This window comes from Aethalodelphis obliquidens, unplaced genomic scaffold (assembly GCF_003676395.1).
Source record: "Aethalodelphis obliquidens isolate GAN/ISIS:26980383/991018 unplaced genomic scaffold, ASM367639v1 scaffold28, whole genome shotgun sequence".
Lineage (NCBI taxonomy): Eukaryota > Metazoa > Chordata > Mammalia > Artiodactyla > Delphinidae > Aethalodelphis > Aethalodelphis obliquidens.
The window spans coordinates 14,652,926-14,675,202 of record NW_020837972.1 but is presented as its reverse complement, the minus strand read 5'-3'; the positions used below and the strand labels follow the sequence as shown (position 1 = coordinate 14,675,202).

At 43.6% G+C, this 22,277-nt stretch overlaps 1 protein-coding gene across 8 annotated transcripts in view; it reads left to right on the top strand.

Moving 5' to 3' along the window:
* CIT (citron rho-interacting serine/threonine kinase) overlaps positions 1 to 22,277 on the top strand; it is a 169,994-nt gene that overhangs the window by 56,796 nt on the left and 90,921 nt on the right. For 7 of the 8 annotated variants that reach the window (XM_027124739.1, XM_027124738.1, XM_027124737.1 and 4 more), the window contains one exon: positions 12,032 to 12,215. The exons of the other annotated variant lie outside the window; for it this stretch is intronic. In XM_027124739.1, the coding sequence (XP_026980540.1) occupies positions 12,032 to 12,215 (184 nt within the window). The remainder of the gene's footprint in view (positions 1 to 12,031; positions 12,216 to 22,277) is intronic. 8 annotated transcript variants of the gene reach the window in all.

Sequence of the window (22,277 nt, the reverse complement as noted above, 5' to 3'; positions counted from 1 at the left end):
CAGAATTGAGAGGAAGCATCCCTAAAAGTATAATTCTGTGGGAAAACATAAGTAGTTTACCAAAAACTCGATATTAAGCAGCCTGTAGAAACATGGCTTTTGAGAATGGCGAGATTCAGACAGCACACAACTCCATCGAGATCTTGTATCTGCCCCCAGAGAGGAAACCTGCTTAGTTGTTGGCAGCCAAGCCCTGGCATCCTTGAGATTGATGGATGGAAGCATCCTTTAGTAATGCTAAGACTTCCTTATTCATTTACTTTGGAGACACCATTGTAAAACTTGATCACCAGCCAAATCAACATTACCTTAAAGTCTTTTTATGGCTCTTTTGGGAAGCAAAGATGTGGGATAATTTTTTATTTACTCAAGTCTATTGGAAACTGGATCCGATTTGTCTTCTTTTTGCATTTCATATACAGTGGGCTGTTTGGACAAGTTATATCTGACCACTTCCTACGCGGAGGGGAGAAAGTCGAGGGCTTGCATGAGGCTCAGGAGATATAATCTGTTCTCATGGGCTCAATTACTTATGTGTATTTAGTAGCTAGCTCTACTTGCCTGTCCCCTAATTTATTCTCTTGGTTCATTCCCATGAGATCTCCGATATTGTATATCTTGCCTTTTCTATTGCAACCTTTTTCTCGTGCAGTTGTTCCTATCGTAAGAGTCAGTCATTGATATTCCTAAAATCTCTGCTCTTGCATCAGTTGTCACATTTTTTGCCATGCCTCCTGTTAATCCATGTCCTCTCCCTTTCTGTTATCACTTCCTTAGTATAGAATTTGTCATGTTAACTATTGTAGACTTGTCCTTTAGCAGTTCCTAGCATCGACCTCTTTCTACCATCACTGTTGAAGTGATCTTATCAGTCTCAGGCACTGACACCAGCCCAGCACTCTTAAACGCTCTCTAATAATCCCTTCTGTCAATCCAATCTAGGATTTCCCCCCTTCAAGGTCCAGCCAGGATTTCACTTGCATTTACTTCCCAGCCTCATTACCCACAGCTGTCTTGGGCTACTGTTCCCTGGCTTTTCTAAAGTAGCACTCATTCCCACTCCAGCCCGTGAAGACATCACTTAACTAACTCGCGAGATTCAATCACCTCCATGACACAGGAACACGCAAAACTCACTGTATCCCCATCGGCAACACACGATGGCCATCATTCTGTTTACACACTCTCCACTTTTTACAGCCTCATCTTGACCTCTAAACGACACAAACAGCTTCCTCTTCACTTGTTTTGCAGTTCTGTCTTCATCATGTAGATAGGTGCGATCACATTGGTGCCTCAGATTTTAACGAACTAGAAGACAGCTAATATTTAGGTAGTCTTTCTTTTAGATTTGAACGTAGCATCTAATTAATCAATTGGGTACTTTTTATTTATTTTTTAAGGTGTGGAACACCATGGTAGATAGAATGAACTTGAAAATGTTTTTGATTTAATATCATTGAGTGCCCACTGCGTTCCAGGCACTGTCCTGATTCATGATATCACACGGTATTTATTCATGTGCCTTTGTCTTTTCTGACACTATGTTGTCTGTTATTCATCTTCTAACTCTGCCACACACAACCCAGCACCAGTGTCCATAACCCATAGTGATGATTGAACATCATGGGAGTTTTATGAGCTATATCTAGGTTCAGGTTTTTGTTTTTGTTTTTAATGTGCCAATTCTTCATGACTAAATTGGGTACTCTGAGTTCCTTGAAGTGATGTATGGCATGAACTATCCCATTAGGTCTAAGAAATTATCCCACATCTACGGTTCTTGTTGTTGATTCATTCCTTTCACAATATAGATATGAACCCTTGAATCAGGACAGATGGGTACTGTTCTAGGTGTTAGGTGTATAATGGTGAACACAGCGTCGTCTTTCGCTTCATGGAGATTGTGTTACCGCGGGGAAAGCAGATGATCAACCCTAGACCAAAATTAGAAAAATCTTTTGCGTTTTTAATATTCATGTTTGGTATGCTGAGAAGTTAAAAGTTTGAATGGGAAAAATGGAGCTCAGTGGAGCGTGTTAGAAAGAAGTAAGGCCAAGAGGATGAATCCATTTGCCTCTCCTTTCCTTGTTTTTTTTTTTTTCCTTTGTGAATAGTTTTGAAGACAATACATTTCGCACCCACCCCCCCAAGCTTCTAATGAATGTCAGGATTTTAAAAAGGAGAGAATTTATAGGAGGGAGATTAACTACAGAGCTTAAAATAGCTCTTTGTTTCTGAAAACCTTGTTCTGCCATCTATCTTATAAGTGGGGGGCAAGGGGGACCCTCCAGAATGTACTTGGATAGCCCCTGTCACTGAGGAAAATGTGCCCTGATGTGACCTCAAGCATAGGCTGATTTATTTAAAATGTATATAGGGAAAGGTTTTTTCCTTTTTTTTTTTTTTAGTGGCTTTTACTAATGAACAGATCTTAATGTATGACTTCTTATTTGTCATTATTGAATGTAGTGAGCATGTTGTGGGGGTGAGATGGTGATTTCATTATACTCTATCAGGAAACATTAATATAGGCACTCATTAACATATTTTTCAGACAGAACAATCTCTACTTCTAAAGCCTCTTCATTTAACTCAAACATCCAGTAACTTCTTCATGGCCTGTATTATGCCAGGTGTACTCTTTGCAAGAGCCATTTTCTAGTTGTTTAATTATATATCTTTTTTTTTTAACATCTTTATTGGAGTATAATTGCTTTACAATGGTGTGTTAGTTTCTGCTTTATAACAAAGTGAATCAGTTATACATATACATATATCCCCATATTTCTTCCCTCTTGCGTCTCCCTCCCTCCCACCCTCCCACCCTCCCTATCCCACTCTTCTAGCTGGTCACAAAGCACCGAGCCGATCTCCCTGTGCTATGTGGCTGCGTCCCATTAGCTATCTATTTTACGTTTAGTAGTGTATATATGTCCATGCCACTCTCTCACTTTGTCCCAGTTTACCCTTCCCCCTCCCCATAGCCTCAAGTCCATTCTCTAGTAGGTCTACATGTTTATTCCCATCTTGCCCTTAGGTTCTTCATGACCTTTTTTTTAAAAAATTAGATTCCATATATATGTGTTAGCATACAGTATTTGTTTTTCTCTTTCTGACTTACTTCACTCTGTATGACAGACTCTAGGTCCATCCACCTCACTACAAATAACTCAATTTCGTTTCTTTTTATGGCTGAGTAATACTCCATTGTATATATGTGCCGCATCTTCTTTATCCATTCATCTGTTGATGGACACTTAGGTTGCTTCCATGTCCTGGCTATTGTAAATAGAACTGCAATGAACCTTGTGGTACATGACTCTTTTTGAATTATGGTTTTCTCAGGGTATATGCCCAGTAGTGGGATTGCTGGGTCACACGGTTGTTCTATTCGTAGTTTTTTAAGGAACCTGCATACTGTTCTCCACAGTGGCTGTATCAATTTACATTCCCACTAACAGTGCAAGAGTGTTCCCTTTTCTCCACACCCTCTCCAGCATTTATTGTTTCTAGATTTTTTGATGATGGCCATTCTGACCAGTGTGAGATGATATCTCATTGTAGTTTTTTTTTTTTTAACATCTTTATTGGAGTATAATTGCTTTACAATGGTGTGTTAGTTTCTGCTTTATAACAAAATGAATCAGTTATACATATACATGTGTTCCCATATCTCTCCCCCCTTAGGTCTCCCTCCCTCCCACCCTCCCTGTCGCACCCCTCTAGGTGGTCACAAACCACCAAGCTGATATCCCTGTGCTATGCGGCTGCTTCCCACTAGCTATCTATTTTACGCTTGGTAGTGTATATATGTCCATGCCACTCTCTCACTTTGTCACAGCTTACCCTTCCCCCTCCCCCATATCCTCAAGTCCATTCTCTAGTAGGTCTGTGTCTTTATTCCCGTCTTGCCCCTAGTTTCTTCATGACCTTTTTATTTTTTTTCCTTAGATTCCATATATATGTGTTAGCATACGGTATTTGTTTTTCTCTTTCTGACTGACTTCACTCTGTGTGACAGACTCTAGGTCCATCCACCTCACTACAAATATCTCTATTTCGTTTCTTTTTATGGCTGAGTAATATTCCATTGTATATATGTGCCACATCTTCTTTATTCATTCATCCGATGATGGACACTTAGGTTGCTTCCATGTCCTGGCTATTGTAAATAGAACTGCAATGAACATTTTGGTACATGACTCTTTGAATTACGGTTTTCTCAGGGTATATGCCCAGTAGTGGGATTGCTGGGTCATATGGTAGTTCTATTTGTAGTTTTTTAAGGAATCTCCATATTGTTCTCCATAGTGGCTGTATCAATTTACATTCCCACCAACAAGTGCAAGAGTGTTGCCTTTTCTCCACACCCTCTCCAGCATTTACTGTTTCTAGATTTTTTGGTTATGGCCATTCTGACTGGTGTGAGATGATATCTCATTGTAGTTTTGATTTGCATTTCTCTAATGATTAATAATGTTGAGCATTCTTTCATGTGTTTGTTGGCAATCTGTATATCTTCTTTGGAGAAATGTCTATTTAGGTCTTCTGTCCATTTTTGGATTGGGTTGTTTGTTTTTTTGTTATTGAGCTGCATGAGCTGCCTTTAAATCTTGGAGATTAATCCTTTGTTGTTTCATTTGCAAATATTTTCTTCCGTTCTGAGGGTTGTCTTTTGGTCTTGTTTATGGTTTCCTTTGCTGTGCAAAAGCTTTGAAGTTTCATTAGGTCCCATTTGTTTATTTTTGTTTTTATTTCCATTTCTCTAGGAGGTGGGTCAAAAAGGATCTTGCTGTGATTTATGTCATAGAGTGTTCTGCCTATGTTTTCCTCTAAGAGTTTGATAGTGTCTGGCCTTACATTTAGGTCTTTAATCCATTTTGAGTTTATTTTTGTGTATGGTGTTAGGGAGTGTTCTAATTTCATATTTTTACATGTACCTGTCCAATTTTCCCAGCACCACTTATTGAAGAGACTGTCTTTTCTGCACTCTATATTCTTGCCTCCTTTATCAAAGATAAGGTCACCATATGTACGTGGGTTTATCTCTGGGATTTCTATCCTGTTCCATTGATCTGTATTTCTGTGTTTGTGCCAGTACCATACTGTCTTGATTACTGTAGCTTTGTAGTATAGTCTGAAGTCAGGGAGCCTGATTCCGCCAGCTCTTTTTTTTGTTCTCAAGATTGCTTTGGCTCTTCGGGGTCTTTTGTGTTTCCATACAAATTGTGAAATTTTTTGTTCCAGTTCTGTGAATAATGCCATTGGTAGTTTGATAGGGATTGCATTGAACCTGTAGATTGCTTTGGGTAGTACAGTCATTTTCACAATGTTGCTTCTTCCAATCCAAGAACATGGTATATCTCTCCATCTGTTTGCATCATCTTTAATTTCTTTCATCAGTGTCTTATAATTTTCTGCATACAGGTCTTTTGTCTCCTTAGGTAGGTTTATTCCTAGATATTTTATTCTTTTTGTTGCAGTGGTAAATGGGAGTGTTTTCTTGATTTCACTTTCAGATTTTTCATCCTTAGTGTATAGGAATGCCAGAGATTTCTGTGCATTAATTTTGTATCCTGCTACTTTACCAAATTCATTGATTAGCTCTAGTAGTTTTCTGGTATCATCTTTAGGATTCTCTATGTAGAGCATCATGTCATCTGCAAACAGTGACAGCTTTACTTCTTCTTTTCTGATTTGGATTCCTTTTATTTCTTTTTCTTCTCTGATTGCTGTGGTTAAAACTTCCAAAGCTATGTTGAATAATAGTGGTGAGAATGGGCAACCTTGTCTTGTTCCTTATCTTAGTGGAAATGGTTTCAGTTTTTCACCATTGAGAACAATGTTGGCTGTGGGTTTGTCATATATGGCCTTTATTATGTTGAGGAAAGTTCCCTCTATGCCTACTTTCTGCAGGGTTTTTATCATAAATGGGTGTTGAATTTTGTTAAAAGTTTTCTCTGCATCTGTTGAGACAATCATATGGTTTTTCTCCTTCAGTTTGTTAATATGGTGTATCACGTTGATTGATTTGCATGTATTGAAGAATCCTTGCATTCCTGGGTTAAACCCCACTTGATCATGGTGTATGATCCTTTTCATGTGCTGTTGGATTCTGTTTGCTAGTATTTTGTTGAGGATTTTTGCACGTATATTCATCAGTGATATTGACCTGTAGTTTTCTTTCTTTGTGACATCTTTGTCTGGTTTTGGTATCAGGGTGATGGTGGCCTCGTAGAATGAGTTTGGGAGTGTTCCTCCCTCTGCTATATTTTGAAAGAGTTTGAGAAGGATAGGTGTTAGCTCTTCTCTAAATGTTTGATAGAATTCACCTGTGAAGCCATCTGGTCCTGGGCTATTGTTTGTTGGAAGATTTTTAACCACAGTTTCAATTTCAGTGCTTGTGGTTGGTCTGTTCATATTTTCTATTTCTTCCTGGTTTAGTCTCGGCAGGTTGTGCATTTCTAAGAATTTGTCCATTTCTTCCAGGTTGTCCATTTTATTGGCATAGAGTTGCTTGTAGTAATCTCTCATGATCCTTTGTATTTCTGCAGTGTCAGTTGTTACTTCTCCTTTTTCATTTCTAATTCTATTGATTTGAGTCTTCTCCCTTTTTTTCTTGATGAGTCTGGCTAATGGTTTATCAATTTTGTTTATCTTAAAGAACCAGCTTTTAGTTTTATTGATCTTTACTATCGTTTCCTTCCTTTATTTCTGATCTGATCTTTATGATTTCTTTCCTTCTGCTAACTTTGAGGTTTTTTTGTTCTTATTTCTCTAATTGCTTTAGGTGCAAGGTTAGATTGTTTATTTGAGATGTTTTCTGTTTATTAAGGTAGGAATATATTGCTATAAACTTCCCTCTTAGAACTGCTTTTGCTGCATCCCATAGGTTTTGGGTCCTCGTGTCTCCATTGTCATTTGTTTCTAGGTATTTTTTGATTTCCTCTTTGATTTCTTCAGTGATCACTTGGTTATTAAGTAGTGTATTGTTTAGCCTCTGTATGTTTGTATTTTTTATAGATCTTTTCCTGTAATTGATATCTAGTCTTATAGCGTTGTGGTTGGAAAAGATACTTGTTACGATTTCAATTTTCTTAAATTTACCCAGGCTTGATTTGTGACCCAAGATATGATCTATCCTGGGGACTGTTCCATGAGCACTTGAGAAAAATGTGTGTTCTGTTGTTTTTGAATGGAATGTTCTATAAATATCAATTAAGTCCATCTTGTTTAATGTATCATTTAAAGCTTGTGTTTCCTTATTTATTTTCACTTTGGATGATCTGTCCATTGGTGAAAGTGGGGTGTTAAAGTCCCCTACTATGATTGTGTTATTGTCGATTTCCCCTTTTATGGCTGTTAGTATTTACCTTATGTATTGAGGTGCTCCTATGTTGAGTGCATAAATATTTACAGTTGTTACATCTTCTTCTTGCATGGATCCCTTGATCATTATGTAGTGTCCTTCTTTGTCTCTTGTAATAGTCTTTATTTTAAAGTCTAGTTTGTCTGATTTGAGAATTGCTACTCCAGCTTTCTTTTTATTTCCATTTGCATGGAATATCTTTTTCCATCCCCTCACTTTCAGTCTGTTTGTGTCCTGAGGTCTGAAGTGGGTTTCTTATAGACAGCATATATATGGGTCTTGTTCTTGTATCCATTCAGCCAGTCTGTGTCTTTTGGTGGAGCATTTAATCCATTTACATTTAAGGTAATTATCGATATGTATGTTCCTTTTCCCATTTTCTTAATTGTTTTGGGTTTGTTATCTATTCAGCATGTATTTATTATGCACCTGCTATGTGCCTGGCACTATGCTATGTTCTTAGGTGCATTGAATACCTCCATCAATGTAGATGCAAATCCAGTTATTTCAGTGACCTACTAATATCTTTTTTAAGCAAAAAACAAGAAAAAGTCATGTTTTATGAGGATCAAAAAAGGGACTTTTTCCATAAGGTACAAGAAAGAGGAGAATTAATCCCCCAAGATAGATGAGGTCACATACTTGATAATCTTTAGATTATATAATCCTTTAAAATGTGGCATCCAGATTTTGAGCTAGTTCTCTATTCTCTTTCCAGTGCTCCTGTTAGAGGTACATTGAACCTTCTCATTCTCTGTCTCCTGTCTCTTTGTCTCTGTGTATTGCATTCTGTATCAGCACTTCTCCAACTGCAGTGTGCTCACAAATCACCTGGGGATCTTTTTAGAATGTAGGTGCCGATTCAGTGGGCATGGTGTAGGGCCTGCCATTCTGTATTTCTAACCAACTCCCTGGTGGTGCTGTTGATGCTGCAAGTCTACAGATCACAGCTTGTGAAGCATGGTTCTATGTGATTTCCTCAGATCTATCCGCTAGTTCATCAGCTTTCTCTTTAGCTGTGTCTAGTCTGTTTAATGCACCCAGTGAGTTTTAAACTTTAAATTCAGCAATCATGTTTTTCATTTTTAAAAGTTCCATTTGGTTCCTTTCAAATGTGCTTTGTCTTTTCTCCAGAGTATCTTGTTCTTTTATTAGAATTTCTACTCATTTACCTTGATCATGAATGAAAATTTATTTTATGGTCCATTTTAGGTTGTTCTCTTATCTGCAGTTTTTTGGGGGCTAATTCTCCCACTTTTGTATCTGCTGATGCTCCTTCGTGGTAGTTTGGGTGGTTTCTTTTTTCTTGTTATGTGTAGCTGTTGGTTTTTACTTTTTATTGTGAACTCATTTCTAGTTGGGAGTGTGTGTGTGTGTGTGTGTGTGTGTGTGTGTGTGTGTGTGTTGGAGTGAGAGAGGGAAGGAGGGAGGGAGAGAAGGAGTCTTGTGTGCCCTGTGTTGTGAACGTGGTCCTACAGATTTTTCTCCACTTACATCTGCCAGTGCCCTAAGGGATCCTGGACCAATATTGCTGATAATTTCTTGGCTTATAGTTCCCTCACCATGTAGCATACTGTAAACGCAGACACCCTACGTGGGGCTACAGTTTTAATAGCTGCCCTGTTTCTCTTCTAAAGGGCTCTGGACAAGGGTGAGCATCCATCACTTTCTCTTAGGTTGAGGATTTCCACTTCCCCCACATCTCTTTGGCTTGAGGCCGTGGCTCTTTTCCCTGCCGAAATGTGGCCCCTAGAAGCCCCTCTTTTCAGAGTTTCCCATTGTACCCAACTGACTACCTGTCTAGAGGCTCTGACATTCTTAGCTTTTCATCTGTCCTGTGAGTATCTCGCTTATTACCAGCTGGGGCATTTCATGTTGACTTCTCCCTCTTATTGAAGATTACCTGGCCCTTTATCTTATCTCGACTACATGGGCTAGCCTTGAGTGTGATGGAGTTTTAAAGAGGGATCTTATTTATAGTACGGAATTTCTCAGTCATAGTTATTTCACAGAGGGTGGCTCCTGCCCCTATATTAATCATACTCCTCACTCAGAAATGGAATTCTATTTCAGTCTCCCAAAGATAAATTAGTATATAGTGGAAAGGGAATTAAACTTCTGCTAAGAATGAAATGGTACGATTAACACAAACATCCACGTGAGTGTCTGTGTCTTGTGCAGGAAAGAATACTCAACACAGACTCTGCTGTGCCTCACTAGCCTTCTGACTGCAGGATCTGTCATAAACATCTGTCATGTGGGCAATAACAGCAGCAGGTAGTCTTTTTTTTTTTTTCATCGATCTTTATTGGAGTATAATTGCTTCACAATACTGTGTTAGTTTCTGTTGCACAACAAAGCAAATCCCTTCCCTCTTGGGCCTCCTTCCCATTCTGCCTATCCCACCCTTCTAGGTCATCGCAAATCACGGAGTCAGTCTCCCTTTGCTATGCTGCTGCTTCCCATCAGCCAACTGTTTTACATTCCGTAGTGTAAATATGTCTATGCTGCTCTCGCTTTGCCCCAGCTTCTCCCTCCCACCCCAAGTCCTCAAGTCCATTCTCTACGTCTGCCTCTTTATTCCTGCCCTAATAGCAAGTAGTCTTTATGGAGTGTTTACTGTATGCTAAGAGCTGTACCAGGAAGCAGTTTATATAGATTTCTTTCATTTAAACCTCCCAGCAGCCCTTTGAGGAAATTATCTATATGTTGAAACTGAGGCTCAGAGAGGTTAAGGCACTTTCCCAAGGTCACAGTGCTGGTAAGTGGTGGAGCTGTGGTTTGAACCCACTTAGTCAAAGTATGTGCCACCAGCCATGATGCTTCCATATTAATATCATCTGCAAATCTCTTTCCATACATTTCCTCAGTCTTTACCTGAGTTTCCTTATTTTGGGATGGGAAACTTCTCTTTTTTATCCTCATGAAGTATAATTTCCATTAAAAGGTGTTTTTTTTTCTTTTTTTTTTTGCTTTAAAAAAAGATATTGGGTAATTGAAATCCGATTGGATTTGAGCCCATGTTGATGGAAAGTACGCATGGGAGGTGGGCTGAAGCATTCAATGTAATTTTTCTTTCCATCAACTAATTTTTAACATGTTAAGCAAGTAGATTCTGACACTAACAGGGAAGATTTAAATTCTCTTGAGAGCTTCGAGGTGTTACATAATTTTCGGGAAGCGTACATTTTACGTTTTTCAGTCTCCTACCACATCTCAACGCACCTGAGTTCTGAGAATGTTCTTTTTCGCATTTCCCGGGAGCTGCCAGACCTCCTCATTCTGGCTTCGTCTCCTGCCGCTCCACATCCCTTCACCTTTGTCTCCTTCCTGATGCTGCCTGCTGCTTCCGATGTTGTTGTTGTCATTGGGGAACTTTGGAAACAACCAGATTCTTTGGAGTCCATAAGCGGAAAATAGACTGCTGCTCCTATCTGGCACACAGCTTTTGTGCAGAAAGCAAGGAGTTAAAACAGAAGCCTGGGCTGGGAAGCGCTGTGACAACTGTCCTAGGGGGCGCTCTCCAGAGCTCTGGCCGTGACTCATGCTGCTCTGTCACTCAGATCAGCACTGGCCCCTGCCACGCAGGTGGCCAGGCGGGGTTGCCGCCAGACCACGCACGCACAGAGTGGCGAGCGTGAAGCCTGCACTGCGGGGGATGTGATGCCCGGCTCTCCAGCTTACCCGGCCCACCTACCACAGACGCCTCAGCCCGCAGCCATGGTAACGCTTCTGGCTGGCTATACCCCTGGGAGCCCACCACAGTGGGCGGCTTCCTGGTGACCGATGAACGAGTGTCCAACTCCCTGACCGAGAGAACTTAGTAGGTCCGCAGGAAGTGGAGAAGATGTAAGACGTCCTTAGCCAGGAGTCATGCCTTAATGAGGTAGGACGCAGCCATCCATCCACACCATCAGTGCACAGGGGTGCCGTACATCAGCGGGAAGAACTTTATCTGGCTGGCATTTCGTTATGCTGATTAAACTGCGGCGGATTCAGGGGCATGATCGAGCTGGGGAGGAGGGATAATGAACTAAAAAAAAAAAGTAAAAAAAGTGGTACATAAGTGCTCCGAGTATACTCATCCGGATATGAATGGGCTGGACTGCAGAGCTATCCTAACGTGAGTTACATGCCTCCCAAACTCTCTCTCCTGTTCTTTTCTCACACTCCAGTTAATCCACGAAATGTAGAAATTCCATCTTATCCCAGTGATTAGCACTAAATATTAATAATTTGGACCTGTCTGCAAGAGGAAATAAAAAGGTTTAGGTCATCTGGTACACCAGCACCAGCCATCTGATGCTCTGTAGCATCATTCTGGAAATATCAGGAACGAGTGGCTTGCTCAAACGAGTTCCCCAAGTGCTTTTTGTTCTACCAAGTGACCTGTTTGAGTTTACCCTTCAGTTTACCCCAGCAGGGAAGGCAGCCCGTCTGCGGGTTGGTGGCCATGTTGGCAGGGAAGGGGTTAATCTCTTGTTGCTGTAAGAGCCGAGCAGAGGCTGGGTCTGCCTGTGTGTGAGCTAGATTGAAAGCAGGCGCTGCAGTGCCATCGGGAACGCTGAAGGAGTGAGACGATTTTCTTCTCCGCAACAGTGTTGAATCCGTCTGAATTTTTCTCCCCCCCCCCACCCCTTCTTGTTTTTCTTTAACCAGCTCCTCCCCCCTTCGTTCCCACCCTCAAGTCTGATGATGACACCTCCAATTTTGATGAACCAGAGAAGAATTCGTGGGTTTCATCCTCTCCGTGCCAGCTGAACCCCTCAGGTTTCTCAGGAGAAGAACTGCCGTTTGTGGGGTTTTCGTATAGCAAGGCACTGGGAATTCTTGGTAGATCTGAGTAAGTGAAATTTTGACTTTTCTAAGGGACCTGCATTGATGCAAGGCATAGAGCCCAAAGGTGGCGGCGGTGGCAGTGGCAGCCTGGGGGGAGTGCAGTGGAGGAAAGCTGTTAACCAGCTTGCGTTTGGAAGGCAGTTGACCTGGTTGGGCTTTGGGAGGGGTAGACTGTTCATATTCTCATTTTGCTGTGTTCAAGGTACCTCTTCCTGTCCATAGCATCATAATTGTCAATCGAGTACTTTGGGTTAGTTTTTCAGTCTTTGGTCTTCTTTAGAGGGGAAGAGATAGTGGGAGATACCTAGCAGTGCAGAGCCTCGGTGAAGGGAGGAACGTGCAGGGTTAAGATGAGCTGTCTATCTATTTTTCCATCTGTGTAGCCCTCTATCTCTCAGGTGGGTGGATGGAGGTTGCTCCCTTGGCAGTATTGAAAGAATCCTAAAATCCGTTTCTCACGAGCTAAAGGCTTCCCGATGGGGTTACCTGAGCTGCAAGTGGCTGTACCAGAGCTCTAACAGAGAGATGGTACTTGGCTCAGCTCAAAGTCTGCTGCAAGACTGGGGAATCCGGCAGCTGAACCTCTGAGCCGGCAAAGCACTGGCAGCCAGAGAGAGCCCCGTTACTGTGAGCCACCAGGAGGGAGTATGATGTAGCCGAGTCATTGATTCACAGAAACTGGGCTTCACAAGGGGAAAAACAAACCGGGAGACTAGAAAATGGAAGTATAAATATTACTGTAAACCTCTTGACATGATCAGTCTTTCTCCATTCTTGAAAAAGCTAAAGAAAAACGCATTAGTATGGCACTTGGTACTTGGGGATGGGGTTGGGCAGGGGGAGGTCCCTGGCTTCCAGCCTCCTGGAATTTCTCTAAAATGCAGTAGCCTCTGTGGATGTCAGAGCTCAGTGTCTTGCTTCGTTTTCCTGATCCGATGACATTCTGCGTTCAGAGGTTCAAGTTCCCTGGGAAGGTCTTGGACTGGCTGTGTTACTCCCCTGATGCCACAGCTCCCTCACTTGGAGCCTCTCGGGGTAATGTTGGGTGATCGGTCGCTGCCCACTTAGAAAACAAGCAGAATTTGATCTTCCCTTGGCAGCATTTAGTCCTGATTTGTTGTGCTCGTAGCTCAGATATTGAATTGAGGGGATGTCATGTAGATTCTTGGATAGTGTCTCCCCATGGATGCTATTTTGACAGTAATGTTCCTGGAAAGATTTCAGACAACTGGGGGGAACTGGGCACTTGATGGGAGGTAGCGTTGTGGGCTGCGATAGAATTTGAGAGAGCTGTTTGTGTTGCAAGAGACCGAGGGGACCCTTCTTTCCTCTCTCCCTGGTGGCTGGGATTAAAATTGGGGGTTGGATTTTGGTGGTGTTGGCTGTACCTTTTGGGCTAATTTGCTCTGCATCCCCAAAGCAATCTAGATAATGGGAGGAGAGGCAGAAAGCTCACTAGCTGTTGAATGTGCCATCAGATGGATTTGAAATGGCCCAGCAGGGCTGGGAGGTTTTGTACCAGCATCGAAGAGCAGGGCAGAATTGGAGGCCCAATATTAAAGGATGTATGGTTAGTGGGCAGCTTAACCTTGACACACACAGCACGGTGAAGGTCACCTGTCGGACTGGACGGAGGTGCGTGGAGAGTTCTAGTTCTGGTTAGCAGTGGGCGAGCTGGCTCAGAATGAAAGCTTGCTTGGGGTGCTAATCAATGATCTGAAAAACCAGGAAGGACGTGAGGGAATAAGATTTCAGGGGCAAGGCAGAATGATGTGAGGGCTCTCAGGCATTGCAATTAATCGGAAGCAGTGTGTGATTAATTGCTTATTTTTCAGGAAGACTGTAATTGCATCTTTCTGCTTCTCACAGAAAGCTCAGGGAGCTCTCCGATAGGGGCCTCTCAGTATTAAGGCCCAGGCACTCGATAAATATTTGTTGTTTTAATTTACTCATGATCCTTTCCCCCTAGATTGTGTTTATATTGCTCACTGTATTTGAAGATATGCTGTTTTACCTTTGGTAGTTCAAAATATATCTCTAGAGCATAAAATGAGCTTCTGTTCATGCCCCGACAGAATGCTTAAGATTCTCATAAAAAAGAAAAACAAGTCCATGCAAACAAAACCGTGTATTTTTTATGAGGAAGATGGAATTGAAGTATTCCTGTCTTTGGGTGGGAGAGCTTTAATTGCCCTTTCCGTGGCAATTTGGGGTTGGAATCAGAATGATCTCCCTTCATCTTATATCTTACAATGTGATCTTGCTGTTGGATTTGTTTATTCTGCCAGGGACAGCCCTATGGGTGAAACCTCCAACATCATTTTGGAAATTCACCCCACCTGTTGGATGTAGGTGACCCTGGACGTATTGGATCATCATTGTTTAGAAATTCAATAGAAAAGATGCAGTGATGAAATTACTTAGAAGCCCCTGCAGTTTTGTAAACATATAGTTAACAAAATTCATTTGGAGGTTGGGGGGGAATTTTCTGGGACGCCACCATTGCCACCAGGGACCTGGTATTTCTGAGTTTCTACTTCTCCCCTCCCTGTTTCAGCATCACAGGTTTTTATTTACACACATTGATTACCTGTACTGTTACTCACTCTTTACACCACCAAGGAAATTGCAGATGCTGCTCTACTGCGTTGGAAAAAACTGACCCCAGATCTGTTACCAGTGAAAAGAATTAAATGTTCAGAGGTGGAGCTGAATGAAAGAGGAGTTTTCACAGAGACTGGCAGTGAGAATGATTTTAATTGTTGCATTTGCTCATCACTTTTTAGGATTCTTTTTTGGGACCCCAGACTATTTTTAAGCCAGCCATTGAGTGCGTCATTTTAGGTTTCACAGGAATCTTGATCTCAGCATTCTGTGTCTGAGGTGTAGTGGGAATTCCTTGCAGCTTGAGTTGGAGGGCACGGGAGAGATCCTACAGAACTAGTTTTGGTCGTCTTTGGGGTGGGGATGAGGGCAAAGTTAGTGCAAATCTGGTGCCTCTTTCTTTTTAACCAACAATGACCCAAACTAAATCCCTAAGCTCTGAATGCCTGGGTGTTGCTCTGAGCCTCTGTTGGCTTGAATTTTACACTGGTGGGATAGTAACAGAAATCAGTGTGTTAAAAGTTTAAAAATATAATGGATCCTAGCCCTCCTCCCTCCTCTTTCAGCGTGGGGTACATTTTTTTTTAGGTCCCTCTCCTTCTTCCTAGAAGCAGTGCATCTCTGCAAACCTTCAGTATAAACTCTAGAAGGAAAAAGCCATTTGGTTTTATATTTTGTGTTAGTTTTTACGCATGCTGGTTTTATGCTTTTGGAGACGCTGGCAATCTTAGAGGACCAATGGGATTTCGATGAGACTGGAATCTGTGGGATGACAGTGTCTGAATAGGCTATATTTAGCCCCCCTGTTGGGGGCTTTCTTTTTTGACTCAGGGCTTTTTCCTTTCCTTTTGGGTGGATCTGAAAATTTATTCTTGGAACCAGCCATCCAAACACTGTGACTGTGGAAGAGTGAAAAATGGCTTCCACCAATGCCTTTCCAGATTTTCAGAGAACCAGTTTCGGGTGCCTCTTCCTTGCTCTACTGAGGCCTCTTTGCATATGTCAGTTTCCTCAACTGCAAGGTGAAGTAATAATGATACTTGCCTCTTAGGGCTGTTTTGAGGATTATGTGAAATATGTAAAGCACTTGTTCTAGTCCCTGGCACATGGAAAAGTCACACGGAATGTCCACTGTTATTATTTTTGTTATTACCACTACACTAGTCTCTATATGCATGCATGCACTAGTCTCTATATATGTGAAGAAGATATGGAAAGAACTCAGCAATAATTAAATAGCCCAAAGTCATGCCAGACCAGAAACCCAGCTCCCCAGGCCCTGAGAACTTTCCGCTAGTGATGCTTGAACATCCTGATCCACCACAAGTTCATGTGCAGCCTCCAGATCCCTGTAGCTTAAAGGTGGTTGTTGGGTGGAGTGGACTGGGGGCCAGAATTTGAAGGCCCAGTCCCAGAATGGGTTCCTTCCCATCCAGTTAAACAAGCATATGTGTGAAATACTTCATGGGACACAAAGCAAACACCCTGACTGCAGAATATCGTGTAAACATTGGATGTCTAAGTGCTTTAGGAAAGGTGGGAGGGGAAGGCAAAAAATCTGACATGGGGGCACTTAATGGGTAATGCCAATTCCCAGTTCTTGCCAAAGTACAGTGATCACCTTTGTTGGAATATCTGTCTGTTTCCCCACGTCGGCTGTGATCTCAAAGGCAGGGCTGGGTCTTATTCACCCTGGTTTTCCTGGAGCACAGGATATTATAGACCCTCAGAAAACACAGGTGTTGGAACTGAGTTTATAAGTGGACTAATGGAAGGTAGAATATTTGCCTCAACTTCTTAGAAGACAGTGGAGAGGCACATAGAATTTCAGGTGGGCAGGGAGATAAGAGCAGCTTATCCTTGCAGGGTACTGACTCTGTACCAGGCTCTGAGCCAATCACTTTACACAGGTTAACTCACTTAAACTGCACAACTGCCCCCAAGGAAGGTACCGTCGTCATTCCCATTTTACCAGTGAGGAAACGGAGGCGCAGAGAGAGCCTAAGCAACTTGCCCAAGGTCACATGGCTCCCGGCGGCTCAGCCAGGACTTGAACCCAGGCAAGTTGGCTCCAGGGTCTCTTAGCCACTGTGCTAGGCTGCCAAATAAATGCCACAGGCAAGAGAAATGGGCACATTTATGTGGGGTCCCTAGGTTCACGTGCTTTTCAGAAGCAGAAGCCCATCATGGGCAGTGACTGAGCAGTGGGGTGGGGCAGGGTGGGATGAGAGCTGACGGCGGTGGAAAGGCTGGGCTTGTTTTCAGCCTCTGCAGGTTTATTGAGTAGGTGGACTGTGTAGCTCTTGGATGTTTCTGCCTTCTTCCTCTTTTCATTTAGAGGCTCTCACTTTGTGTGTGTGTGTACATGAACACACGCATACACATTCTCTCCCCAGAGTTTTCATTTGCTTGAGTGTAAGCTTGGCGAGGACAGGGGACTGCATTGACCTTGTCTTCCACTATCCCTTCAGGCCTATCATAGACAAGCCACTCAGTAAGCACTGGGTGGATCGATTCAAGTCATTTTTATGGCCGCAGCTCTCAATTTGTTGACGAGTCTGAGACCCGTGTCTGTTGATGTCTATGTTTTGTACTTCACTGCTTCCCACCGTCCATGCCGGGAGGACTTATTCCAGCGGAAGATGGCCTGAACTCTCCCATCAGTCCTTCTTACTTTTCACTGAAATACTTGGGGGTGGGGGGGTGATCTTCCCTTAAAAACTCTGTTCCTTTCCACCTCCAGCCCAAGGCTGTCTGTCATTGTGCACACTGCCTACAGATCCCTATGGCAAACAGCCTCACCTGTGTTTTGATTGTTTGAACAGTAGCAGAATCTGCTCTGGTTCCCAAAGGTATGCATCGTCTGTACCTCCCAAATCAGTTACAAAACCTTCCCCAGCTCCTGCCCGTGGACACTGCCCTAAAGTGCCCCGTGCTGTTTCCACTCCACGGTCATCCCGACCAGGTGCCTAAGACTCGCCTCTGTGTATTTTGTGGGGTTTTCTCCTCTTGCTCAATTTCTTCTCTAAGTCAAGCACATCTTGTTCTTCTTGCCTTATTCTGTTCTCTATTTAGACTGTGTTTGCTCGCCTCGCAGGCCTGGCAGGACCATTCTGCCGCCTTCTCATTTGTCTTAAAGGTACCTTTAGGAAATCCGATCCAAGCGCTACCAGCCCAGTCCTGAGGATTAGGCTCCAGAAGATCTGCCTTTTTTTACTGGTCTACACATGCTGATTCGCATGGTTGCCTCGGATCCTTTAAGAAGACAGTAATTGACTAACTGGTGCTGTATGTTCCCAATCTTGGTGCCAGTTTGGCAAGTGTCCCTTCCCCTAAGTGAATTTCTCTCGGTTCTCTCTGTTTTACTTGTCTTGAGTCTCCTGACCTCCTCACCTTCCTTTCTCTGACGAACTTCCTGAAAGAATAGCCTACCCTCAATGCCTCTTTTCCAACCTCTCCAACTCTATGAAAATCACTGTCTCAGAAGCCACGGATTCCACCCAGCCACTGTGTTTAGTGGTTGCCACCCCACCACATGATACCATTAGTTGCCACGAGTGTCTTGAAACTTTCTCCTTTCTTCTCTTCCACGTTATGGAAACTTGGTTTTCCCTCCTTCCTCTCTGACTGCTGTTCTCCCTGTTCCGTGTCTGTTTCAGGCCGCCCTTGAGATGTTGCACCATCCCCTAAAGCTCCACCTTAGTTGTTTTTTTAGCCTGTTCGGGGTGATCTCATTGAGTCCATTGACTGTAACTCTCACTTCCCCATGGCCTTCCTCCCCCCCATGGCCTTCCTCCCATTGGGCCCTGCTCATCATCACCAGAATGTCCTACTAGCGTCTCTCCATCCCTGTTCCCAGCACAGACTCACTTGCTCACTCAGTAAGCCCCTTGGTGCCAGTTTAGTTTTCCTCATTTCATTTAAGAAACTACCACTTTCTCTACCTTTCTAGGCAAGAAAACGGAGTCATCTTAAACTATTTTTCATCTCCCCCACCGTCTCATCAGTTGCCGAGTTTTCGAAGTTGTGCCTCTTGCGTGTATGCCCGGGTTTCTGTCCCCACCGCCACCCCTCATTGAGTTCTGGACTACTGCAGTAGCCTCCTGACTGATTCATCTGCCTCCCGTTTTCCCCGGTCTAATCCATTCTCTACAGAGGGTGGAATTCTCCCAAAGCACATGTTGGATGATGTCATTTTCCTGCTCAGCCCTTCAGTAGCATCACGATGTGCACAGAATTAATGACCATTCCTGAGCTGGGTGTTCAAGCCTGGTGTGCCAAGACCCCAGCCTGCCTTCTCACTCACCCCTCTCCTTGTGCCCTGTGTCTGGCCCAGCTGCTCAGCGCTCATCGAGGTTGGGGATGGTGTCTTCCACACTTTGCATGCAGCGGAGCCTTGCCTCTGGCAGGCCTTCAGTGAACATTTGTCAGATTGAACTAGAAGTGGCCAGGGATTATTCCAATTCTTCTGCACAGTTTATACAGCTGCTCATGGACGCTGTCGTCTCTTGAGTACTTCCTGTGCGCCCAGCACTGTGCCGAATGCCCCTTCACGTGCGTTGTCTCATTAAGTCGTCACAATCTCACCATAACTGTATGAGGTAGCTGGTATTATCCTCATTCTACAGAGGAGGACTCTGAGGCTCAGCAAGGTTAGGTTACTTGCCTGAGGTTTTGCAGGTAGTAACAGATCTGAGACTTAGACCCATAGCCTGGACCACTACACTGCCCTGCCTCTAACAATCCTGACTCTGCTAGACTGTGCAGGATCGACGGACTAGCCTAATAATAAAGGCGAAAGAGATGACTTTACTGAGAACTCACTGTACCAGACACTATTCTAAGGGCTTGATGAACATTCTCATTTAATCCCAGTGGTAACCCGTTGTTTTACAGACAAGGAAACTGATCAAGAAGCTTGGGTTACTTCTTTTTTTTTTTTTAAGGAACATTTATTTATTTATTGGCTGCGTTGGGTCTTCGTTGCTGCACGCGGGCTTTCTCAAGTTGCGGCTAGTGGGGGCTACTCTTCGTTGCAGTGCGCAGGCGGTGGCTTCTCTTGTTGTGGAGCACGGGCTCTAGGAATGCAGGCTTCAGTAGTTGTGGCACATGGGCTCAGTAGTTGTGGCTTGCGGGTTCTAGATTGCAGGCCCAGTAGTTGTGGCGCCCGGGCTTAGTTGCTCCACGGCATGTGGGATCTTCCTGGACCAGGGCTCAAACTCGTGTCCCCTGAATTGGCAGGCAGATTCTTAACCGCTGCATCACCAGGGAAGCCCGCTTGGGTTACTTCTTAAGTTCACTTACCATGCGTGTGGCCGTCGATGGCCAACTTTTCCAGCTTTTAACTTTAGAGCTGATACAAGCATTCTTTGATTTGGGGGACGGAATGTTGCAAGTCTAGGCTTTGGGACCAGGCAGATGTAGGTTCAAGTCAAGGCTCCCTGCCTCACGAGCTGTGCAAATAAGGCACTTGACCTCTCAGCATCACTTCCCTTACGTATAAAGTGGGGGTTATTCATGCCAACCTGCTGGGTTTATCGTGGGGTCACGCAGAGCATGTAGTGTTAGTGCCGGGAGCAGAGTGGGTGTTCATTTCATATTTGTTGTTGTTATTTAGGGGTGAAGATGGGCCCAGGGGTGCTTTTGAGTCTCTTTTCTTCCCCGCTCCTCTTTATAAAGACATCTTGCTGGTTTCTGCCCATTGAGAGAATCAGGCTCCGTGGGGGTGCCTGACAGATTTCCTAATGTCTCTATCCAATTTTTTGCTCAGAATGGAGTCTGTGATGTGTTGGTTGGCTATACCTTCTGTAAAACACACTGCAGGCTCCTGATAGGACCTAGTTCCAGCGGGGTCTGGAACTCGGTGCTGGGGGAGGTGGACGTGTGCTGTGGCCAGCCTGGAGGTCACGCACTCCCACCCACCCTCCAGTGCTTGAGCGTCCCCTGGATGGGACAGCATGTGTGTCATCGTGACAGTGCCATCCAGAACCAATACTGAGCATTTCCCGTGTGAGGGCCAGAGCGCTTTCTCAAGTCAGCATTGATTCAGTTCACTTCTTATTTTGGATCTCTTTGTCCCACTGTGACCTTTAAACTGAGACTGCCTGGGGCACAGAAGTGCTTGGCACATTCATTCATTCGTTCATTGTAAAACATGTAGTTCTAAGCCTTGTGGCATGACTGAGCAAGATAGATAAGGTCCCTGCCCTTGGGAAGCTAACATTCTGTGCAGGGAGACAGAGGATAAGTAAGTTCATGGGCAAGACATTTTTCAGATGGTGGGAAGTGCTCTGAAGAAATCTGAACCTGGGTGGGCAATGGCTGGGAACCAGCACTTTAGTCCCTGAGGCCGGCACTAGCCCATGGATGTCCAGTGGGTGTCCAGAAAGCACGTTGGAGTAGCCAGAGCTTCCGGATGCACGGGGGAAGTGGTCCGAGAAGAGGTAGGCAGGGCCTTTGGTTTTGGATTTTGCTCTATTTGCAATGAGCAGGAAGCCTTTGCAGGATTTTGAGTAGGAACGTGAAGGGTCTGGTTCTCATGGTACAGAGAGGCCCTCTGATCACGGTGTGGTGGACAGCAGGATGGCAAGAGTCGGCTTCAGGGAGATGGGTTAAGTTACTGCAGCCATCCAGGCAAGAGGTGGTGGGATACCAGTGAAATTAACCTGCGAAGCTAGGCACTGGCTTAGAGGTGGGGACTGTATTAGAAATCACGTAACTATACTTTAATTAATAGCGTGAGTTTTAATACATGATTCTTGAGTCATTCCAAAGCATATGTTCTTATTCAGCTGGAGACCACTGCTCTGTGTGTGTGTGTATGTGGTGTGTGTGTGGGTTGGCAAGGAGGTGCCCCAAAGCTAGCTAGATTCAGAAGCTTTTTAGAAGAGCGGTATTTTTGGGGTAGTAGTCCCCCCTTACCTTCTGGGAACATGTCCCAAGACCCCCAATGGATGCTTGAAACAGCGTGTAGTGCTGAACCCTCTCTATATACTTTTTTCCCTATACATACCTACATACCTATGATTAAGTTTAATTTAAAAATTAGACACAGTAAGAGGGTATCAGAATTGCCACATCACTACTCTTGGGCTTTGGGGCCATAATTAAGTATAATAATGAACACAGGCACTGCGATGTTTCGACAGTCAATCCGATAACTGTATCTTGGCTAGCCGGTAGCGTATACAGCATGGATAGGCTGCATAAAGGGATGAATAACGTCCCAGGTGGGACAGAGCAGGGCAGCGCAAGATTTCATCATGCTGTTCAGATCAGTGCTCAATTGAAAGCTTATAAATTGTTTATTTCTAGAATTTTCCATGTAATATTTTTGGGCCACAGTTGACCATGAGTATATGAAACCATGAAAAGTGAAACTGTGGATCAGGGGGGACTACTGTATTTCCAAGTGTTCATGATGGACACCAGTGTGTATTTTTAAACGGGCTTATAAAGTTAG